The following is a 21,004-nucleotide window of genomic DNA, read 5'->3' as shown; positions in this document are numbered from 1 at the left end:
TTTGCTTCTTCAGCATCTTCTGAAGAGATGGTTAACATCTTCTTGCAGCTTCAGCCTACCTGACGGGAGAGGGTCGAACCTAATAAAGCAGGGGTCCCCAAACTTGGCAACTTTAAGACTTGTGGACATAGCTGGCTAGGGAATTCTGGGAATTGAAGTCCACAAGTCTGACAGTTGCCAAGTTTGAAGACCTCTGTAATAAAGTCTTCAGCTACCTGGTGCATCCCTTCCAGATGTGTTTTGCACACCAGCCACCCTAATCTCCAAAAGAGATTGTTTTGGAGACAGAATCCATGCCATCTTGGTTGGCAATTTCAGGGAACTTCATGGGCACGTCCATGCAGCTTTTTTTTGCAATAGTTCAAAACTGGTTTGCCATTGCTGACTTCCAGAATTTGTTTCTTCCCAATCTAGCCAATTGTTGTGGGTTCTCCTAGTGGTCTCTCATTCAAGTATTAAAAAATTAAGTTTCATAAGATCAGTTGAGATAGGCTTAAGCTGGGTGTCTGTTTCCTTTTTGCCTGCCACTAATGTTGGGTCTGAAATGCTTGAAATGCTCACTGCATATACAATTGATTAGGGTGGTTGGTATGATTAAAAAGTGCATAGAATAGAATTCTTTTATTGGCCAAGTGTGATTGGACACACAAGGAATTTGTCTTGGTGCAAATGCTTTCTGTATACATAAAAGATACATTCGTCGAGAGTCAAGAATCATCAGGTATAAATCGTAAGGATACAAGAGATAAAGTTACAGTCATACAGTCACAAGTGGCAGGGAGTGATGAGAAGATTAACAATAATAGTAGTGCAGACTTTGTAAATAGCTGGACAGTGTTGAGAGAATTGTTTAGCAGAGTGATCGCTTTCAGGAAAAAACTGTCCTTGTGTCTAGTTGTTCTCGTGTGCAGAGCTCTATAGCATCGTTTTGAGAGGCGTTGAAAAGTGGGGGCAGAGATTAAGAGAGGTTACTATTAACTGTCAATCAATAATCACGGCCCTAACGCATTTGGGGAAGGAGTCTGTGTGTGAAACAGATGAAATAATCAGACCTAATCAAGACAAGTGGTGGCCAAAACTTCTAGTGGGCTAAAAAGGAACAAATGTGCTAGCTGGATGCTGCCATTTTGCCTACTGAAATCTTAAATAATGGTAGATTGAGTAAGACCAAAAAAAGGCGGGGGGGAGAGAAGAGAGGAGAGAACCTTGGGATGAGCTTGTACATATTATTCCTTTCAGGTGATAGTTCTGGCACAGAAAATCAAATGGGCAGTTGAACTGCAGCACCTACACCATCATCCCTGGTTGGCCGGCTAACGCACTTGTTCCTCATTGCTGCCCAGCCAATCAGCAAGGCAGCAGTGTGGGATGATGCCTGTAGAGGGGCCTTTGGAAATAGGGCCAGGCAGCATTCAGCCTGAGTACAGCAGCTCTGGCATGAGGGATAGATGAGTGGTGGGAAGATTTCTTCAAAAGGCAACCCAAAGGCTGGCTAGCATTTCCTTACCAGGTTCCAGACTGAGAGTGATGGAAATGGAAGCCCCACAGAGCCTCTGAGGTTGGTTTCAAAGTGTCTTAAACCACTGCTGTAAACAGTTAGGCTCTAAAAAAATTATTTTGTCCTTTCACAACTGAAGATCACAATGGCTCTCCTACCTTTAATGATTAACACCCTTGGTGCTCCAAGAGAGATTAAGGACCAAAATTGTCTTCAGATTTTGTAGTGAAAATGTTCTCTATGTCAGTAACCAGGGTTTGTTTGTATTCTTATTATATTTCATTGCCACCTTTCCACCTTTTATCCACCAATCCACCTTTTGTACCCCAATCAATTAAGTGGCTTCTTTTGGCTGTCTCACATTCTTCCTCTCAAATGGGCTAGAGTTAGGAATTGATAATTGCCTCTGAAAATAAATTGCTGCAATCACAAGGATTATCTCCATGGCAGGCCCAAACTTTTTGACATGAGATTTTAACACTAATGGTGCACAAAAAAGTGGTAATACAATCAAACTATGTAACACACTAGCAGATAAATGCACAATTAATTCCTATTCCATATCTGAACAATCCAATTTAATATGAGCTCAGCATTCAAAATGTGGTTTCTGATATTACTAATAAAAATATGAAAAGAACAAAAGGCTTAAAATGTAGCCTGTGGGACAGCAAAACTAAGTAGCAGCTTGTTTTATTAAGAAGAGTGAGTAAAGAGCAATGATGTGGAGTCTGTAGTTTTTCAGTTGTTGAACACAACTGCTAGCAACCTAAGCTGGCAGAGCAAATGCCGAAGAGCACTAGAAGCTTCAGCTCAGCAGAATTTGCAAACCTACATGGTCCATTTTTGAAAGTCACTGTTATGAAACAAGAAAGGTGTACATCTTACAGGCTACATCCACCAAAGGTGCATGGTTTTTTGCACAGAACGGAACCGGGGAATACTGCAACGTTAACAATGAAGATCTACATTTCCTCTTTGGGCATTTGCTATTCAGATAAACCCACCGTATGTGATGTAGTTCATTAGACAGATAGATACACATAGTTACTTTTAATTACTAACCAAACCATAGGCATGAAAGAAATGGCTGTATACAGTTTTCAAATACCAGGCACACATGGCTAAGATTGAAATTTGGACCTAGAAGCTAAATGCAGCTCTTCAGCCTGCCTTCCAAGCAAGCTAGATATACACATTTGAATACTTTTATTTTTTTGGCCTATGTGGCTATTGGGCTATACTCTGTTGGGATAGAGCACATTAGATCTACTTTAGGTCAAGGCCGTTCTCTATTTTTTATTCAAACATCCTCAGCCATTTTGTAATCTAACAGCTGGTCAGGAAACAGGAATAAGAATACCTTATCCAGTGGACCTGGAAATATTCACATGAAGCCTACATTATAAGCAAGCAAGCAAGCAATTTAAAAATATTTTAAATAAAGATTCATTTGACTGGATTTTTAAAAGTACATTTTAAAACTCTGTTTAAAGTGGCCCAATGTCTAGAACATAAATAAGATCTTGTCCATACCCATGCATATTTATTGAAAAGTAAACTCAGCGTTGCACAATACAAGCTTTCTAAATCAAGTGTACACAAAGGTGAAGCTTTCTTCTTTCAGTAAGAAATCTAACTTCATATCTCTGTCTGTGCATGTATATATGCACATGGAGAAATTTGATTCTTGCTCCGTTTTGCAATTGCAAAAAGTGGACTGATTCCATGACAAAAAGTCTTTATAGATAGCTTGCACAAAGGCCTCTTTTACTTGCAAACTAAAATATTGTATTTATTCTAGTGCATAATTTGTAGGCATGCTTATAAAGTATGAATTCCAAATTAGGAAGCCAGATCAGATAATTTCTTGATAAAATTAACCTTGCATTAAGTAATTCTGAAAATATGCTGCATTTAAGAAACCTTTCTACCCCAGTACCTGGGCTAGAATAGTTTCTTCAATGAATCAAATGCTCTCAATTTTATCCAGTAAGGAATTAGTCTATCAAATATTGTAGTTCATACAATATTCCCAGTACAGGCAGTTTCAGAACAAATCAAAATAATTATTTCCTGATATTCCTAAAATGTGTACTTGAAAGAACATTTGTTGTATCCACTGATATGAAACAAACACTACCAATGGATTTAATCAATTCCTTGTAGAGCTGCAGAGAAATTGCTGCAGAGAACAGAGGGGCATTCAGAACTGCGAACATACAGAAGAAAAAATAAGAAGCCCAAATCCCATTGCAAAGGCAGAAAATTTAACCCAATGAAAGCAAAGGACGAGCTCTTTCCATCTGTCAGTGTATTGGTTCCTGCCAGTTTTCAATAATCTTCCCTGCTTTGACCCTGTAAGCGACACAGCAAACACAGAATGCTGGACGATGCCTGGGACCTGCAGAGAGAGGGAGGGAGCCAAGTGACAACTGGCAGAAGGTGGGCTCAACCAAACATGCATCAGATGGAAACCAATTACCGAGAGGCTCACTGAAGCATGGGAGTCACCTAGGACCAGGCACTCTGTTTCATGCAATCTAAAGCAACTGGCTCTGTATTGGAAGTTGGTTACTCATTTCTTCAAGTCTGATCTTTGGCTGTTTTTGTCAGAGTGTGCCGACTATCAGAGTACAGGTGAGCATCTGGCAGTAACATTCAAGACACTCAGTATGAGAAGATTTTGTCAGCTCCCAGCAAGGAAAGGGTTACATGGATCTGAGCCCAGCGGCAGTTCCTTCCCTTGCTTAGGTGGTGTAATCTTAGGAATCCCAACTAGCAGTTAAGACGTTTATTTGACATAGAAACTTCGAAAGAGTAGCTATGGGGAGATATTTTCCCCTTATTTTGCAAGAAGCAGCAGAGGAGGAGGAGGTAGTGAAAGTCCCTCCTATGAAAGCATTTAGCACCACCTACTGTCCAAATGTGCCACAGGCCAAGCAAAATTGGAGGAAGGCAACACTTCATCCTCTGCAGTGAAACTTTCCCAGTGCAGCACATCATTGGAAGCCGATTAAAAAATGACGGGGATTAAAAAATTATGGATTGTAGTTTCATAATTACTGCTGCCTTGTCCAATGGAAGCAATGGTGCCAGCTGTCTCAGAAGGCACAGACACAGTCCTAGCGCATGTGGCAGCAGTCGGGTGGCAAAGAGACTCTATGCGAGATCTGGGTAGGGGATTCAGTCTTTGGTTCATTGCTAGTACTTCTGAGAGTGCCCCAGTGTTAAACCAGGAGGCATAAAGGAAGCCCCAGAATGGCCACAGATGGTTTCCAGGTTGGATGATTCTGGTGATGCTCACGAAAGGCAGCAGTTGGATGGCTTTGGGCTTCGAGCCTAGGAGACAAAGATACAGGTGGATGAGAACAGCGGAGAGGGATAAACGTTCTTCCCTCCCTTCCTCTCTTCACAAGGTTGTTCATCATTTACTACGGCAAGGAAGGGGGGGAATTCTACAGCACTTGTACACCCCTCCCATCTTCCTAGACTAGCACTAGCCAAGCCTGCAAAGCCTGCGCCCCACCCCCACCGCCCCCGCATCATCAATGGCTGCCAGCCATTTCAGTGCTTTTTCTTCCTATTGTGAGCGTGCATTGCAGATCCTTGTTGAAGTCTTGCTGGAATATGCTCATTAAAAACCCCTCTCATAAGTTTGTATTTATAAAGATTCCACCAGAACAGAATAGCCTAGGCTCAATGGAGAGTTCTATAGCTTATTTGAGCCATCCTATTGATAACGAATTTCTTAAAGATACTTTCACTTTCTTTATGTATCAAAAGTGGATCATGCAATTTCCAAATATTTATGCAATCCTTCTATTTCCAACTGTTTGGGTCTATATCTTTACATTTTAAAGAGTTAGTCCTATTTAATCCATTTTTATAGCTCAAAAGTAAACACAACAAAATTTTGGTACTTGAGACTTTAGTACCTGCTTCTTGTGTTCACCTAAAGCTTTGGGGGCGGTGGGGGGGAGTGTTTATTGCACAGACTAATAAGGACAATTACTAATTAATTACTACCGAACCTGCCAAGGAAAACTGTTTAACAAAAACTAGCAGAATTTCCAGCCTCCAAGGTTCGGTTCAGAAAGAGCTACAGATAGTCCTCGACTTATGACTGCAATGGAGCCTGGAATTTGTCATAAGCCATGAGAGTTATAAGACGAGACACCTACACGACTGACTTGATTTCACAACCATTTGTACAGCGTTTGTTAAGCGAACTCTGCAGTTGTTAAGTATGTGCATTCCTAGGGGTATTTTTTTTTCCTAGAAACCAGCTGAAATGGTCGGTTTCTGCCAAACACCCCGCCACCATAAATCATGTCACATGACCATGGAAAGCTGCAACCGGCTTGTCATATGAATATGGGGATGTGTTTGTATGTTGCTGTTAGAAATCTGGATATAACTAACTTTTTGTGTGTTGTGGGATGTCCGTTGTAACTCTGACTGATTAGTAAGTAATCGGTCTTTAAGCCAGGACTACCTTTACAGGGTGGCCAAAAGACCAGTTTTTCCAGTTTGAATTCCAATAATTGGACTAGCACTTCCCTTGCTGGGATATAACACAGTATGATATTTGCAAGACAAATGACCGGTACATCAAGCTATAAAGACACCGAATTATCAAAAATTGCTCATTTTGTTTACTTGTTGCCGTAGCTGCTGCTGCTGCTGCTGATATTCTTCCTCACTAGCTGAAAGCGCTCGAGCCAGTGCCAGGTCCTCCTCCTCTTGGGTGCTTTTAAAAACAAAGTCAAAATGAACCAGACAGCCTCTATAATTAATCTTTCCCCATTCCTGATATATTCATCCCACCATTGGCAGGTTGGGTGATCTTTAGATGGAGAGTCTTTTATGTTTATTCTTCAGAAGGCCTGATTAGTACAGAGTGCTTTGAATGCTCACCTTCAACCCCACGAGTCAGAAACCAAGAGAACTGGGCTTGATCTGAATAGATCTGCCCTGGATCAGAAGCAATCTACTCCTGCACAATTGGAGCACTGCTGTCTTAGACCCCCTCCGTCTCACCCCCGTATATAACTTCTCAGCACGTAGCCTGGCACGGTAGTATAATAACAAGAATATTTGTAGCTCAGGGTTGAAATGAGGGCTCTCTGATGCTTTCTGAGCTTGGTTGTTTCCTTGCAGATTTTTCATTACCTGAACTACTGTGTTTTTTGGAATATAAGACACTCCGAAGTATAAGACATACCTAGCATTTGGGGATGAAAACAAGAAAAAAAAAATTGGCTCTGCCTCCCAGCAATTTGCCTCCTTGCAAAAAGTCTGGTCATCTTCAGCACAGCCTGATTAGCACAAGCAGCTGATTATCGGTTGGATCAGCCTCCCAATGATCAGCTGTTTCAGGCTTCAGGGATTGCCATTGCCTATTTCCGCCTTTGCATGCCCCATTTTCGGCCTCTACGCGCCCAGTTTTCAGCCTCTGCGCACCCCATTTTTGGCCCGTTCTGGGCAGTGGGGATCGGAACAGGTAGAAAATGGAGTGCGTGGAGGCCAAAAACGGGGCACGCGGAGGCCAAAAATGGGGCACGCAGAGGCAGCAATAGGCTATGGCAATCCCTGAAGCCTGAAACAGCTGATTGCCGGGAGGCTGATCCAACCGACAATCAGCTGCTTGTGCTAATCAGGCTGTGCTGAAGCGGAAACAGGCTGTTTGCTCTAAGGAAGCAAATTGCTGGGAGGCAGAGACCAAAGGGTGGGGGCTGGTGGGTGGGTGGGTGGAGCTTCAGCAACATTCGCTGTACAAGATGCACAGACATTTCCACCAACTTTTGGTGGTGGAAAAAGTGCGTCTTATACTCCGAAAAATATGGTATGTAACACGATCAGTGCTAGTCAGAATAGCACTGATCGTGTTACCTAGTTTGGGTAATGAAACTCCTGCAATAAAACAGCCAAGCTTGGAGAGCAGCCTTCATGGTAGTATAACTCTATCGATTTCTACTGGCTATCAGTACCTGCTGCGCTGTGGTTGCATGGCCGCAGTTTCTGCCAGAGACATCTCTAAGGCTCGCTGTAATGCTTCCTCTTCACTCTGAAATGAAGCATGAAAGCAGAATCAGCCCACCTGAGGGAAACCAAAATCCTCAGTACTTGTACATGGCTGGGCACATTTCAACGATCTGTGACCTGAATTGTGCCATTGTTCTATTTTTCCCTCATGTGCAATGGATTTTGCAGGCATGATGAAAATAAAACCGATCAAAATATCAGACAATATCTTCAAGATACCAGATCTGGGAGTTCTTACAGAATCCATACCAGCAACTGCCGCTACGAGGCATGACAAAAAACAATGCTGGACCTCCTTACTTCTCCATTGGTTCTCAACTCTCTAGCCCGGGGTGTCAAACTCGCGGTGTCACTGTGGCATCACGTGACGTATCGGGACATTTTTCCCTTTTGCTAAACCGGGCATGGGCATGACCAGCATGTGAGACATCCGGCCCTTGGGCCACGAGTTTGACAGCCCTGCTCTAGCCCCTATTTCCCCATTCTTTTAAAACAATAGTGGTAAATAGCTGTAACAGTTTTAAAGAGCCAGCTGGGTGTAGTTCTTAAGGGAAGGTGTTGGAAAGAGTCTCCCACATGAGGCAGATTACTTACTTATCTGACTTCTATCCTGCATTTCATTCAGGAGGTCTCCATCCCATAACACTCTCTCTCCTCCCATTTTCACCAATAACAATTCTGTGAGGCATGGTAGGTTAGGATGAGGAGTGTAGCTGGCTCAAAATAACCAGTTAAAATTTCACAGCTGAGAGGAACTTTCACCCTGAGGTGGGATACTGATCAATTAATGGGATGGCTGAAGGAAGATCAGGAGAGAAGCAAAGACCACATAAGTTGGTTCCTCATGTGAACTGATGGTGGCCTACTTTTTTTTCTAGGCCTCTACTGCAAGTATAATACCAAATTATTTAAGATGTCATAATAATTACCCTCTTTTGCAGCCATTCAACTGATGAAGGGAATAACATCAACAGGTAACATAACCTATGTATTACATATACTATATTGACTAGACTTACCAGACCATTTTGCAGAGCAACAACAGGGACAGTTGGGCTTTGTAGCTGAGGTGCTCTTACCATCTCACTTGATCTGTGCAGTAAAGAGAAAAAAGTCAGCTGCCAAATGCATGAAGTTGGCAGATCCTAAAATTGCCAACACAAATGTTCTCAGAAGGTTCTTGTGTCCTCAAAGGAGAAATATGAATTACTGAATTGGGATCCAGTTTTATAACATCTTTAGCACCAACAGGGTTATCAGACTGAGAATACAATTAAACAGACAACATCATTCTGAGGGCTGGAAAACACTTGGTTCTTTTTCTTCAGAGATTAACATACCCAAGCAAAGAAATTCAGTTTTTTTCCTCTTTCTTTTGTGATCTATAGACATCACTTATTCACACAGTCATGTACTGCCACATACTTTCCCCAGCTCAAAGTCTATTTGGCTATCATAGACTTTTGAGTTCCAGAAGAATTGAGTTGGGATGTTCACACAGAATGCTCACTCGGTATGATGCCTCCCAAGAATTATTGTTCCCATCCATTTATACCAGGGGTCTTCAAGCTTGACAGCTTTAAGACTTGTGGACTTCAACCCCCAAATTCCTCCTCCAGTCATGTTAGTTCAGGAATTCTGGGAGTTGAAGTCCACAAATCTTAAACTTGCCAAGTTTGAAGGCCCTTGATTTATACCTTCCAACAAAGCTTGGCCAGTCCTCATTTTCCCTCTCATTTCCTAATACTTTTTTACCAGAATGCTATTGCGTAAGCTAGCTGACACTGAGAACTGTAATTTGTAGTTTCTTACTCAAACTCTTCATTCTGGTATTTTTCCACATGTTACATAAACTATCTGAGCAAGCCTTCCTTTCTGGCTTACTTTGAGTAAGTCTCACCTATCTTTTGTATGTGTCCAAACAGACCAATGCATCATAAAAAGAGGCATGATGATCACTACAGCAGAGTACAAAGTGATAGGCATTACATCCTACTGATAGCATACTAAGATCGACATTCTAATGCATGGTTATCCGGTACTTGGTTAACATATGTTAATGGGAATAAATGGCAAACTATTCTCCATATGTTCTAAAAAAAACCTGGAAAATAGCATGCTATCTGCTCCACCCAGACAGAGAAGTGTCAAATATCATAAGTCAAAGCAGCACTTATGGAAAGCTGTCACTACAAACAGAAAAAGACAAGAAAGCATCCAGATTCAGATCAGGACTCTACCTGCTAGAGGTTGGTTGGCTGATATGAGACCTCATGGCTACGCCGCTAGATGTAGCGCTTACAGGTTCTTTGGCAGACTTTTGAGCCCTGAATATGGCAGCATTCCTGGAACCAGAAACAAAGCATCAGCCCATCACTACCTCACACGATCCATTTGCCTTTCCTTGAAATGAATCAATATCTGCTTTACAACTTTTTGACAGCCATGTTAAGTCTCACTCTTGTATGATTAATCTGACTTTCAAGCTAAACTCAAACAGTAGGGTCTATGGAGATTCTCCCTCATCCAGGTCATGGTTGTCCCAAAGGTGCTTTTTTCAAGAGGCAACTGCACTTTCTTGCTTTTCAATTACTTTTATAGAAATGCCAGAAAATGGTGGAAAGTAACACAGACGCGTTGGTACCACTGTTATACAATTGTATCTAGTAAAATTCTCAGTCCTGCCTTTACCCAGCTTTGGAGAGTGAACGCCCAGTCCCATTGCAGTCATGATCCAGGGGATGCCGGTGTTTGAGGCAGAAGTTGCCATGACATTGGTCACAGAGCACCTTCATCATTTCCCGTTGTTTGCAGCCAGGACGCTGACACTTGTTGGTGAAGATCTAGGAAAAGTTGAGTTTAATCAGAGTTGAGTGTAGAGTTGAATTTCAACCAGAGAATCAACAAAGTCTGCCTACTTTATTATTTATGAAGCCTCCAACCCAGGGGTGGGATTCCACAAGTATAACAACCGGTTCGGTGATCACGTGCTTATTCAAAAGCACTTTTCACCAAAAAAAAAAAAATCTTTCAAAAAAATCAAAAAATCCTTCTTGCTCCCTTTAAACAATTTTAAACTTTCTTAAATCCACTCTTTGTTTAGCTACTTCCAAAAGTTTTTAAATCTTTTATACCCTTTTTTCTTTTCATCCAGAAGTCACGTTGACTCATCAAATGATTTTTCTTATCCTACTGCTCAGAAAATTTATCTTTAACTGTAAATTAATTACATCCCAATGGATCTAAGAAAGTGAGGCTTGTGCAAACCTTGTGTCCACATAGGCTACATTATGGCTGTGAACTTGGTTGAAACCCCTGGACTCCCAGCTGCTCAACTCACAATTCAACTGCATAAACTTCAGTTCCTGCAGTCTACTCACTAGAAGCAGCTATGGAGTACAAGTGGGCAAATCTCTCAATTTCTTTTTTTTATTCAGATAAAATTCACTATTTGGCTGCCAACATCCATTGCAATGCTATCCCTGCTCCTTCAGAGATATTTACTCTGCAATAGATTCTTACTGGAAGCCACTTGCTCATACTTATCTTGACTGTGTTGCCTGGAACATAAGAAACTTTTCAAAAAAATTTGAACTTAACATTATCTATATTAATGGAAGAGACTTTAGTCCCTTACCTTTCTCTTACGCTGTGCTGGGTCTGATTTGCAGTCTTGATCTATGTGGGCTCCCACCACAATATCAGGCATTTCTCCTCGCTTCACAGGGATGGGTGTGCTGCACAGTGGACAAACAGGAACCTGTACATCCTAGGAAGACAATAAGAAATTGGGTGATATGTAAAAAATTCCTTGATTCATGCATCTTACAGCAGACAATGGTGGCTTGTGGATATTTCAAATACTACTTCCATGACCTTCAAGATCACATAACTTTGCTTGTGAAAAAAGTTATCAGGTCACTTATTTGGAAACAGAGCAGATGTATTTATTTTATTTCATATACAGCTCCAATTATACTAGATTTTGAGTGATGACCAGCAAAAAATCAACATTATACCAAGTCACCATCAATTTCATCTGGATCACAATGTTGCAGCAAATAATCATAATCTAACTATGCCTTTCATAGTTTTAACCACCTCCTTCCAAACAGGATAATCTTTGTCTCCTCCTCTGTTTTTCAGTTCACCTGTTCCAAGATATTTAGCATTTAGTACTGGGCATGCTCATTTTTTATAAAAAAACAATGTCTTTCAGTTTTTAGCAATTATTTATTTGGTTTCTACAAACTTAGGATTCCTCAAGTAACTCTTGTTTTTTCAGTAGCTCTGGTTTGCCTCCAATGATGTTAGGATTCTCCTTCTAGTTTGTTATTAAACTTTATTGATTATACAACTAAAATATCAAACAAATACATACACAACACACAGAAAAAAAAGGAAAAAGGAAAAAAAAGATTAAAAACTAGTAATTCTATTATCGACAGTCTATGGTTCCTTGTTTGTCATCAATATTGGTGATATATTTACAAATACATCTTATTGCGAATATATAATTACTACCTCTTTTACATTTTACATTGTTTATTAATATATTTTCTATTTTTGTTCTATCCAGTCATACCAGCATTCCCAGCTTCTATAATAGTCTGATGTTTCTTTTTCCTTAAGTGCTAAGGTTAACTTATCCATCTCTGCACAGGCTGTTATCTTCTGAATGACCATTTCCTCTGTTGGAATATCTGCTTGTTTCCAACACTGTGCAAAGGTTATTCTGGCTGCAGTAAGAATGTGCAGTATTATATATTTGACTTTTTAAGAAATTTGTCTATTAAATATCCCCAATAAAAAGAATTCTGGTTTTAATTCAATTTGCTCCGCTGTTATTTCCTCTAACCATTTTTTTATTCTATGCCAGTATCTTTGGGCTTCAGTGCAGGACCACATGTGAAAGAATGTTCCATTTCTTTTTACATTTCCAGCGATTCGGATGTTAGGAGACATTTTCGCTATTCTCGAGGGCGAGAGATGCTTCAACTGAGGTTGCCGAACGAACAGTCTCCATTGAGCAAAAAATTTCTGCTCTTTTGTGCCTTATCCAAGATAGAATCACTATATTCTATGAAATTAAGAATAATTGGATCCCCTCCAGTTTTGCTTACCTTCTTGTATGCTGAAGTGCAGTTATGATGGGCATAGGCAATATGGTCAGTGCAGAATAGCTGTTCACAAGCATCACATTTCAAGGGAAGGAAGTCTGAGGAAACAACAAGTAATGAAATGGTTTCCCTGCAACTTTTCAAATGACATTCTAGGCCAGGGGTGTCAAACTCAAGGCCCGGATCTGGCCCGCTGAGTGTCTAGATCTGGCCTGTGGGGCCACCCTGGAAACAGTAAAGGACCGGTTTGCGGTGCTTCTGCCAGTGAAAATGTAGCTCGGGAGGTTTATTTTTGCTGGCAGAGGGCTGCAGGAGGCCGTCACAGCCAAAAACAGAGCTCAGGAGCCCATTTTCGCTGGCAGAGCGCTTGGACGACCACAGGCACCCTCCGACACAGGTGATGTCATGCTGGCCATGCCCATCCTGGCCACGCCCACTCCAGCACTCCAAGGTAAAACAAAACCCTGATGCAGCCCTCAATGAAATCAAGTTTGACGCCCCTGTTCTAGGCATTTTACTGGATGTCATGGTAGTAGTATTGTCAGACTTTGTTTAAAAAGGTACATGTCTTTTAAACAGACGAGAAGATTTGAACACAAAGAAGATACCATGGCAACTAATTTTGTAAATTGATTACAAAAACTAATGACTTATTCACATTTGTAGAGTCATGTCTTAAAACAGAACTGGATTAAATAAGATAGAATGCAAGTAACCTCAAACATGAGACAGATCATGTCAACAAAATTGTGACAGTCAAGTATAATCCACTTGAAATGTTTCAGGAACCAATATTTTTTGAATTCTATAAACTGACTGGAAATTTTCCTTCAGATATGGAGAGTCCTCCACCTTTACAATTTTCAATTATGAACTTAACTGAATTTTCAGTTATTTCCTATAATTAACCCATAATTTCACTCCAAAGGGTTCACATTTCATATCATGCAGAATCCTGAAGATCCAGATCTTTGGACATAACCTCTTACCAACAGTTTACTGAACGTTCTAACATTCTTTGTTAGAGTTAGGCATAAAATGTATGCCAGCACTCTGTATGGAATCTTTCCGATTTGAAGTATGCAACCATTTTTAAAATCTAATGTCTATGTTACATTCTTAATGTAGAATGCCCTTCTAAGATGGACAGCCTTATTTCATTATTGGGAGTGAAATGAATATAGCAACTTGGTTCACCAGAGAGAATGCATATCTAATTAAAACAGAAAACAAAGGCTGCTGGTCTGATTTCTTCTGGGAATAAAGCTTTTATCTTCACATTAAACATCAAAACATCTGGGGACTCAAAGCTTTTAGCTAAACAATTGCCAAGAGTGCATCTCCATAGAGAAGGCCCTGCTGATCTCTTTGTTTATTGAAATAATGCCAAGTGTCACCACTTGGACGTCATTAACGTGTTAGCTGTTGTAATATGCTTTACTCCCACACACAGCCATTAGAAAACATATAACCAAGCTATAAGTATCTTAGAGCAATTGTATTGGTCTCTTTTTCAACCTGCAAAGTATTAGCAAAACAATGAGTTCAGCAGGCCACCCTCTCCTCCCCAAATCCCACTCCCAATCCACTCATACGGTCAGAATAGAGCTGGAAGGAACATTGGAGGTCTTCTAGTCCAAACACCTTTCAGATAAATAGTTGTCCAGTCTCTTCTTTAAAACCTCCAGTGATGGAGCAACTAGGACTTCTCAAGACAAGCCATTCAGCTGATTAATTGTCCTGTTAGGAAGTTTCTCCTCAATCCCAGGTTGCTTTTCTCCTTGATTAGTTTCCATCCATTGTTTCTTGTCTTGCCTTCAGGTGCTTTGGAAAATAAACTGACCCTCTCCTCTTTGTGGCAGCCCCTCAAACATTGCCATCATGCCCCCCCCCACCTTTAATCCTTCTTCTGAATCTCAGGAAGTGTCTTCTCATACATTTGTTTAAAAAAGGCAATATGTAGAAATTCCCCTAGTCGCCAGACTTCTAGGAAAACCCAGCTTTCCATGATGCATGCAGGCTACAGTCTCGATTATAAGCCACAGCAGTTCCCACTTGCTTGGGGAAAAGAGTGGAAGACACCCCACCCACCCACTTGCCAGCTTCCCCGTCCTTCCCACGCATGGCTGGAAAGAGTCCCGATCCTCACTCCGACCACACTACCTCTCTCTTTCCTGCCCTTTCCAAATTCCAGCCAAGAGAACCAGCGGGGTGGGGTCGAATGGGAGGCACCTTCTCTCCCCGCCCCATAGTTAAAGGCAGATCCTCACCCAGGCGCTTGCAGGAGGGCTCCGTGCAGTGGGCTCCCAGATCTGGGAACTCCATGAAGCTGCCAACGGGGTCGATTCCGGGAGTGGCGGGGGAGGAAGAACGGTACCTCGTGGGAAGAAGAGACTTAAAACCCGGGAGTTCCGGGAGCGGGAGAAATGCACGGCAAAGGGCGGACGGCTATGACCCAGCGGGGACCGGGTGAAAATGCAAAAAATGCAGCCGAGGAACAGCGAGAGGGGAGGGGAGAGAGTTGCAACACCCAGAAGAGGTAGGGGGAAGAAGGGAGAACGGCGCTCGCTTCAAGTAATCTATACAACCGGGAGGAACAAAAACTGGGGGAGGGAGGGAGGGAGGGAGAGAAAGCCGCTCTAGCCAATTATCCTCACCCTCTCTTCGCTGTGTAAAACAAGGAAACCTTCGCGCCTTTTGCCCCACCCACTTCCGTCCCCAGTTGCGATGATGTCATGCCATGTTAGGACCCTTCCGCGTCAAGAAACTTAATCCCTACTACCCGGTGAAATTTGGGATCGCCGTATTCCGGCGGCATGCCGGGAAATGTAGTACGGATGTGAGAGGAGCGAGGTTCTGCCGCCGGAGAGCCTCTAAGGGCGCGCTGGTAGAAACGAATGCGGACGGCACGGAAGGGCGCGGGGTACGATGGTAGTTGTAGTCATTAGCGGCACAGTTCCCGTCCTTTCTTTTCTTTCTGTTTTTTTAACGCGAGGAATTAACCGAGAATTCCGTCCGAGGTCGGGATTGCCCTTTAGGCAAAGAGTCCGAACGCTAGGAACAGCCATTGGCGGCATTCTAGTCCCGCCTTAGCCGGAAGTGTCTCTATGGTAACAGCAGGCGGATCGGGTTGGGCCGGAGGGGTTAAGCCAGCGCCTGCCCCGGAGCCGGTAAGTGAGTGCGGGCCCTCTACCCGCGGTCTTGGGTCGTGGATCCGCTTTTCCTTCTTCCGCTGAAGCGCCCGGCTTTTAATTCCCGGTGGAACTGAGTCCACCTGAAACAAGTAGTCTGAGCTCCCTTGGACAATACTCCTCCCTTTTGGGCAGATTTTATTGAATTTATTATTTATTTTAAAAAACATAGGGGGAGGGAGGGCCTTGCTGCTCTCCGAGCTCGGTTATTTTCTTGCAGACCTTTCGTCACCCAAACTAGGTAACATTACCAGTCAACTAGCGCTAATGATGTCAACTAGCGCTAAAGACCCTCCGCATTTCAATCCTGAGCTACAAACATTCTCTTTTATTGAATTATTCTCCTTTATATAGTTTTATACAGAACCCGGGCTTATTTTCCTATAGACTTGACCTTTGGTTTCTTCCCAAGGTGATGGTGGGGAGATGGGATCTGTTATAACTCTCCAGCACTGGAGATTTTAAAGAAGAGATTGGATGTCAACTTCTCTGAAATGGTTTCCTGCTTGAGCAGGAGGTTGGACTAGAAGACCTCTAAGATCCCTTCCATTCTGTCATACTGTTCCTTCCCTCGTGTCTTGAGGGCAGTTAGGGTTACTGCATAGTAATTTGAGAGAGATTCGTGTAAAAAAAAAACCCCAAATTTATATTGAGGAGGCCTTTGTTAAATTCAGGATGAGCAAATTAGGGAGAGCTTGGGATCTTCGGTTATTTGCCCTCAAAAGTATCAAAAATAACTCCCCCTCCCTTTTGGATAATTATTTTGCCATCCTTTGCATCAGCAGTATATGTGATTACAATTCACAAAAGATTAATCCTTTTGTTGCAAGACAAACTCTACACGTGGGTAGGCAAGCTAGCTCATACAATAGGTCTGAGAAAGATAGGTGGAATGATAGTGCAAGCAAGCATTGTATCCATGGGATACAATGTATTCTATCATTTCAATAGGTGATATTCAACTTTATAGGCTTCTTCTCCATGGGGAGGAATCTTGTAATTATTTCAAGTCTTGGTCATTTGTCATAATAAGCATCACTACTGATGTTCTCTTTTAGACATGGTGAAATAAAGCTGCCAAAATGAATGACTTGCCTAAGTACTTTTATAAGTGGAGATTGAACTTCTATATTTTCTTGGTCATTACTTTGTTCTTAATAATCTTTTTGTCATTGATGCAGACATTGTTTTGTATTTGTAAATAGCCGCAATGTTTTATTTGGGGCATAGCTCAATATATTAGGCCCCTGTGGAAAATGTAGGTGGCTAATAAGAATTGAGTAAGTTAATACGGTTCTAAGTTACATTAACAGAACCATAGGATCAAAATCACACCGTATTACTTTTTAGAAATCATACTGTGTCTGGCATAATTAGTCCAGTTATGGACATATTTAAAGAATGTTGTCAAAATAGAGAATGTTTATAGGAAAATGATGAGGTTGGTTAGGATCTGGAAACTAAGCCTTATGAAAAACCATTCAAGGAGAAAAGTAGCTTACCTTGAAATAATAGCATCCTTGTATTACCTCCCATATTCAGAGACATGTTTCAAATCTGGAGCAGATGAATGGTGAGTGTAGAATTGTGTAGAAAGAAGATTTGGCAAAACTCACTTTCCTCAACTTCCGATGACTAATGGAAGTCTCCACTTAGTCTCCACAGTCAAAGTGGATTCAATGTGTAGTACTTCCAGGAGGAAAATAAGAACATTGGTTTGATTAGGTCTCAAGTTCAAATTTTATTTTTTATTACTTGTTTATTACCTGAGAAGTCTCTAGACACTATATTAAGGAAACACTGCTCTTTTGATTCAATTCTGTGCAGTTGGTCTTTGATGGCATATTCCTGAGCTTAGAAACTTCAATCTGGGAGAAATGGAATGTGTTTGTGAATTGATTTATAATATTAAGATAAGTCTTCCCTGGCATATGCAACTGCTTCTAAAGCAGCACATTAAGGTAATAGCTAAAAGCAATAGATGGCAGATGGCCTCTCTGAGGAAAAGATTTCATAGCTGGGAGTGTCTTTTGAAAATATATGCTCCCAAGGATTCACTTATTACATCTCCAGCAATTACAGTAAATGTTACTGCTTAAGGCTACCAATGCAGCTCATGTTATTAAAAAGGTAGCATCCAGGCAATAGGTTTACAGAAGTCAAAAAAAGAGATGAATCTTATTTACAGATGCCCCTCATTTTGCTTGAGCCTAGGAGAAAATTAATTCATCTGTTAATTCACAGTGTTAACTCTTTTTAACTCACTCTTTTGAGTTATAGATGTCAAGGCGAGTTAGAACATGTTAAACGTTTACAGCTTTTTCTTTATTTTACAGTAGTACCAGGAAGCAATTTGGTTTTCACATAAATGGTTTGTACATTAATGGAAACCATAGTATAAAATCAAAATGTTTGATTTTTTAATAGGCTTTAAGAAGGTCAGAAACTGCTACTTTAACCAAGATTTTTCAGAACTAACAGTATTAATTTGTTTTCAAAGCTTAGATAAAAGATTCAATAAGTAGGGGATAGGGCTGCCTCCTTTAAAAATGGTCTTGTTAGAGTTATTAGCATCAGCTTTATTTCTAAAGGGACAGGTAGATATTGATAGGATTTTATACTTTAAATGCAAAAACTATTTAGTGTTTTTGTATGGATATCTTACCAAATTGTGAATAGATCAAAGATAGACTGAGGAAATGATATACTTGGTGCAGTAGCTTGACATTTGAAATCTTACTTAGCACTATGCATATTTATTTGGAGTAATATCTTTGGACTTCTAAATAAAGATTAATAGATTTGTTCATTCTCAACTAAATATTTGGCAGTACTGCATTTCTATTGTGATGTTAATTTTGGGGTGCAGTTCCGCCCTCCGTAAAGTTTGCTATTGAGATGCTTCTCATTGAGAAGTATTTATTAAAAATTGTAGTTGTCACTTTTCTACCATGCACTTACAGAAAGTAATGGTAAACACTTTTTAGGTCAGTGCTGTTTGAAATTTTTGCTGAAACTATCAGAAACTATCTGATTTACCAATATAATACAGGGAGTTCCTGACTTTTGACTACAGTTGGGAGCAGAAATTTGATCACTAAATGATGCATTCATTAAGTAAATGTTTACATGTCTGGACTTGATTTTTAGCAGTTTTTACTGTGGTTGTTAAGTGAATCACTTTTTGGCACCAATCAAACAAAAGCCTTGTATAAGGCGTCCATAGCTCTAACTCTTACAACTACCTTCTGAAATATTTCAGGAATCATGCTTAGGGAGGGACATCTCTGTTTTTGCTATACTTTGCATGAAACATGAAAATGGGAAATGTGATAAAACCCCTCTGGACCTATTTAAGATTGGAATAATTAATATCTTTTAGAATTAATTTTTGAAGAGTTAACAATTGATATTAAGAGTTACTAACCAATATCTTTAGAAGAGTTAATTTAACCCATTTTAATTTGATTTAAATCTATTTCTACCAAAACATTTTAAAGGTGACCAGTAAAACAGACAACTTCCTGCCATTGATTACAAATCATCCCATTCTTGTGTAATTATTTTATCTAAAAAAATGTTCAGTTCTTTTTTAATACATTCCAAGTTTGAGAATAGAGCTTAGGAGTATTTTCAGCTTCCCACCTTTAATTTCCTGAAGAAAGTGATCTCCCTCTTATGATAGCCTTTTTGTTCATATTCATAAATGATTAGATACAATGCCCATTTTTAATCTACTGGCTGCCCAATTATTATTTAATCCTCATCTTCTGTTTTAACATTCTTTGCAAATCTACATTTTCAGTACAATGTGTATAAAATAGAAAACCAATTTTCAGAAGCTTTTTTTATAATAAAGTTTACAAATACAAAGATAAAAGATTAAGACATAAAAAGGAAAGAAGGAAAAAAGGTGCAAAAAGGGAAAATAAAATAAAAATAAAAGATGTTTAAAAATGATTCCTCCCTCTTCCAGACAATATAAAAAACATTTCCATATCTTACCCTTAATCAGTAACCAAACTATAAAACTCATCATTCAGTCTTCATCAACAAAAGATGTATTAAGAGTTACTAGAAGTAGAAACATATTTTAACTTTATCAAATCTATTTTGTATTCCAAATTCTCATTTTCTCCGAGCAAAACAAGTATTTCACCATTTCTAAACAGATTTTAAAGCTTCATCATTCAGTCCTGATTAAACAAAAATCTATTAATAACTACCAGAAACCACAACATATATATTTTAACCCTGGTCAAATAAATCTGCTTTATCTTCCTGCCATTTACTTTTAAAAATCTTAATCTTTAATCCCACCAAATGTCCCATTACAGTAATTGATTCCCAATCATTTTCTCTTTGTCTCCTTTCAGGAACAGCTTCAGTAATTTGACATGTCCCTTTTGCAATAAGAAGTACTCTTCTGATTCATTATTTGTATAACCCCCTCGGGTGATTTCATATGGAAATCCATTTTTTGTTATCATTTTTGATATCATTCTTATAAATCTGTAATTTTTAAAATCTGTTTTCAGACATTCTGAAATATTTCCCCATATTCCCCTATTCCTTTTCTAGTCTGATTCCTGTGGTCTTATAATCATACTATTCTCAAATATGCAAGCTTTTGGCTGATGGTCGATAAACCTTGATTGGTCTGAAATAGGAGGTTTAGGGGACTTCTACTGATTAATGTATTGAGCTATTCAGTGGCTCTTTTGGAAGAGATCAATAGATGTAGCCCAATCCAGTATGCAACCAGTATATAACTTCTTATTCTAGAATGTTAGTGTTGACAGTTGTTTTGATATAAAAAAGCGGTTTGCTTGGGGTGGTTATTGAAGCCAGTTGTGAGACCAAAGGTTGCTCTTTTCAAAAAGAGCTTAAAAGCTGAATTTTGATGGGGATAAGATTCCTGAAATGAGGCAATACAATATTTTGTGAAAAAGATTTGACTCCCATAGCCTTGCATATTTTATATGTTGAAGATTATATGTCTGTTGAAAGACCTTGAACGGCAGCAGTTTTACACAGAAATAGATATGAAGATACTCCTCTATATCAATATGTATCTTCCTTTCAATGCATATGCTATGATGAATCCCTCCAACAAATTTATTAATTTATAGCATCTAAAAAATTAC

At 40.1% G+C, this 21,004-nt stretch overlaps 2 protein-coding genes across 4 annotated transcripts in view; one reads left to right on the top strand and one right to left on the bottom strand.

Moving 5' to 3' along the window:
• Positions 1-2,536: 2,536 nt before the first annotated feature.
• ZFAND2B (zinc finger AN1-type containing 2B) lies at positions 2,537-15,572 on the bottom strand. Of its 2 annotated transcripts, none has more exons than XM_087920593.1 (10): positions 15,449-15,572; positions 14,937-15,043; positions 12,670-12,764; positions 11,184-11,315; positions 10,238-10,389; positions 9,787-9,891; positions 8,566-8,638; positions 7,492-7,568; positions 6,161-6,251; positions 2,537-4,840 (listed from the first exon to the last, which is right to left on the bottom strand). In XM_087920593.1, the coding sequence occupies exons 2-10, from the start codon at positions 14,989-14,991 to the stop codon at positions 4,802-4,804; spliced, it is 819 nt and encodes a 272-aa protein (XP_087776719.1). In that variant the 5' UTR covers positions 14,992-15,043; positions 15,449-15,572; the 3' UTR covers positions 2,537-4,801. The 2 variants fall into 2 exon arrangements, with proteins under 2 accessions (XP_087776719.1, XP_026563683.1); XM_026707898.2 differs by having other exon boundaries at positions 15,324-15,534.
• Positions 15,387-21,004, top strand: part of TTLL4 (tubulin tyrosine ligase like 4) — a 29,551-nt gene continuing 23,933 nt past the window's right edge. The window contains exon 1 of one of the 2 annotated variants that reach the window (XM_026707895.2): positions 15,387-15,589. In XM_026707895.2, the coding sequence (XP_026563680.2) occupies positions 15,407-15,589 (183 nt within the window). In that variant the 5' untranslated portion in view covers positions 15,387-15,406. Of the gene's footprint in view, positions 15,590-15,709; positions 15,837-21,004 lie in introns of those variants that run through there. The other variant, XM_026707896.2, reaches the window with a different exon arrangement.

The sequence above is a fragment of the Pseudonaja textilis genome, chromosome 1 (genome assembly GCF_049901715.1).
Source record: "Pseudonaja textilis isolate UNSWEBS1 chromosome 1, rPseTex1.2, whole genome shotgun sequence".
Lineage (NCBI taxonomy): Eukaryota > Metazoa > Chordata > Lepidosauria > Squamata > Elapidae > Pseudonaja > Pseudonaja textilis.
The sequence above is the reverse complement of the archived record's forward strand: the minus strand, read 5'-3'. Positions and strand labels throughout refer to the sequence as shown.

Excerpts from the sequence above, each read along its gene's own strand:
- ZFAND2B (XM_026707898.2), bottom strand. The coding sequence starts at position 15,403 with ATGACATCATCGCAACTGGGGACGGAAGTGGGTGGGGCAAAAGGCGCG. Across the intron at positions 8,639-9,786 it reads AGCCAACCAACCTCTAGCAG|ATCAAGTGAGATGGTAAGAG; the intron begins GTAGAGTCCTGA and ends TTTACTGCACAG. Across the intron at positions 6,252-7,491 it reads ATGCAACCACAGCGCAGCAG|CACCCAAGAGGAGGAGGACC; the intron begins GTACTGATAGCC and ends TGTTTTTAAAAG.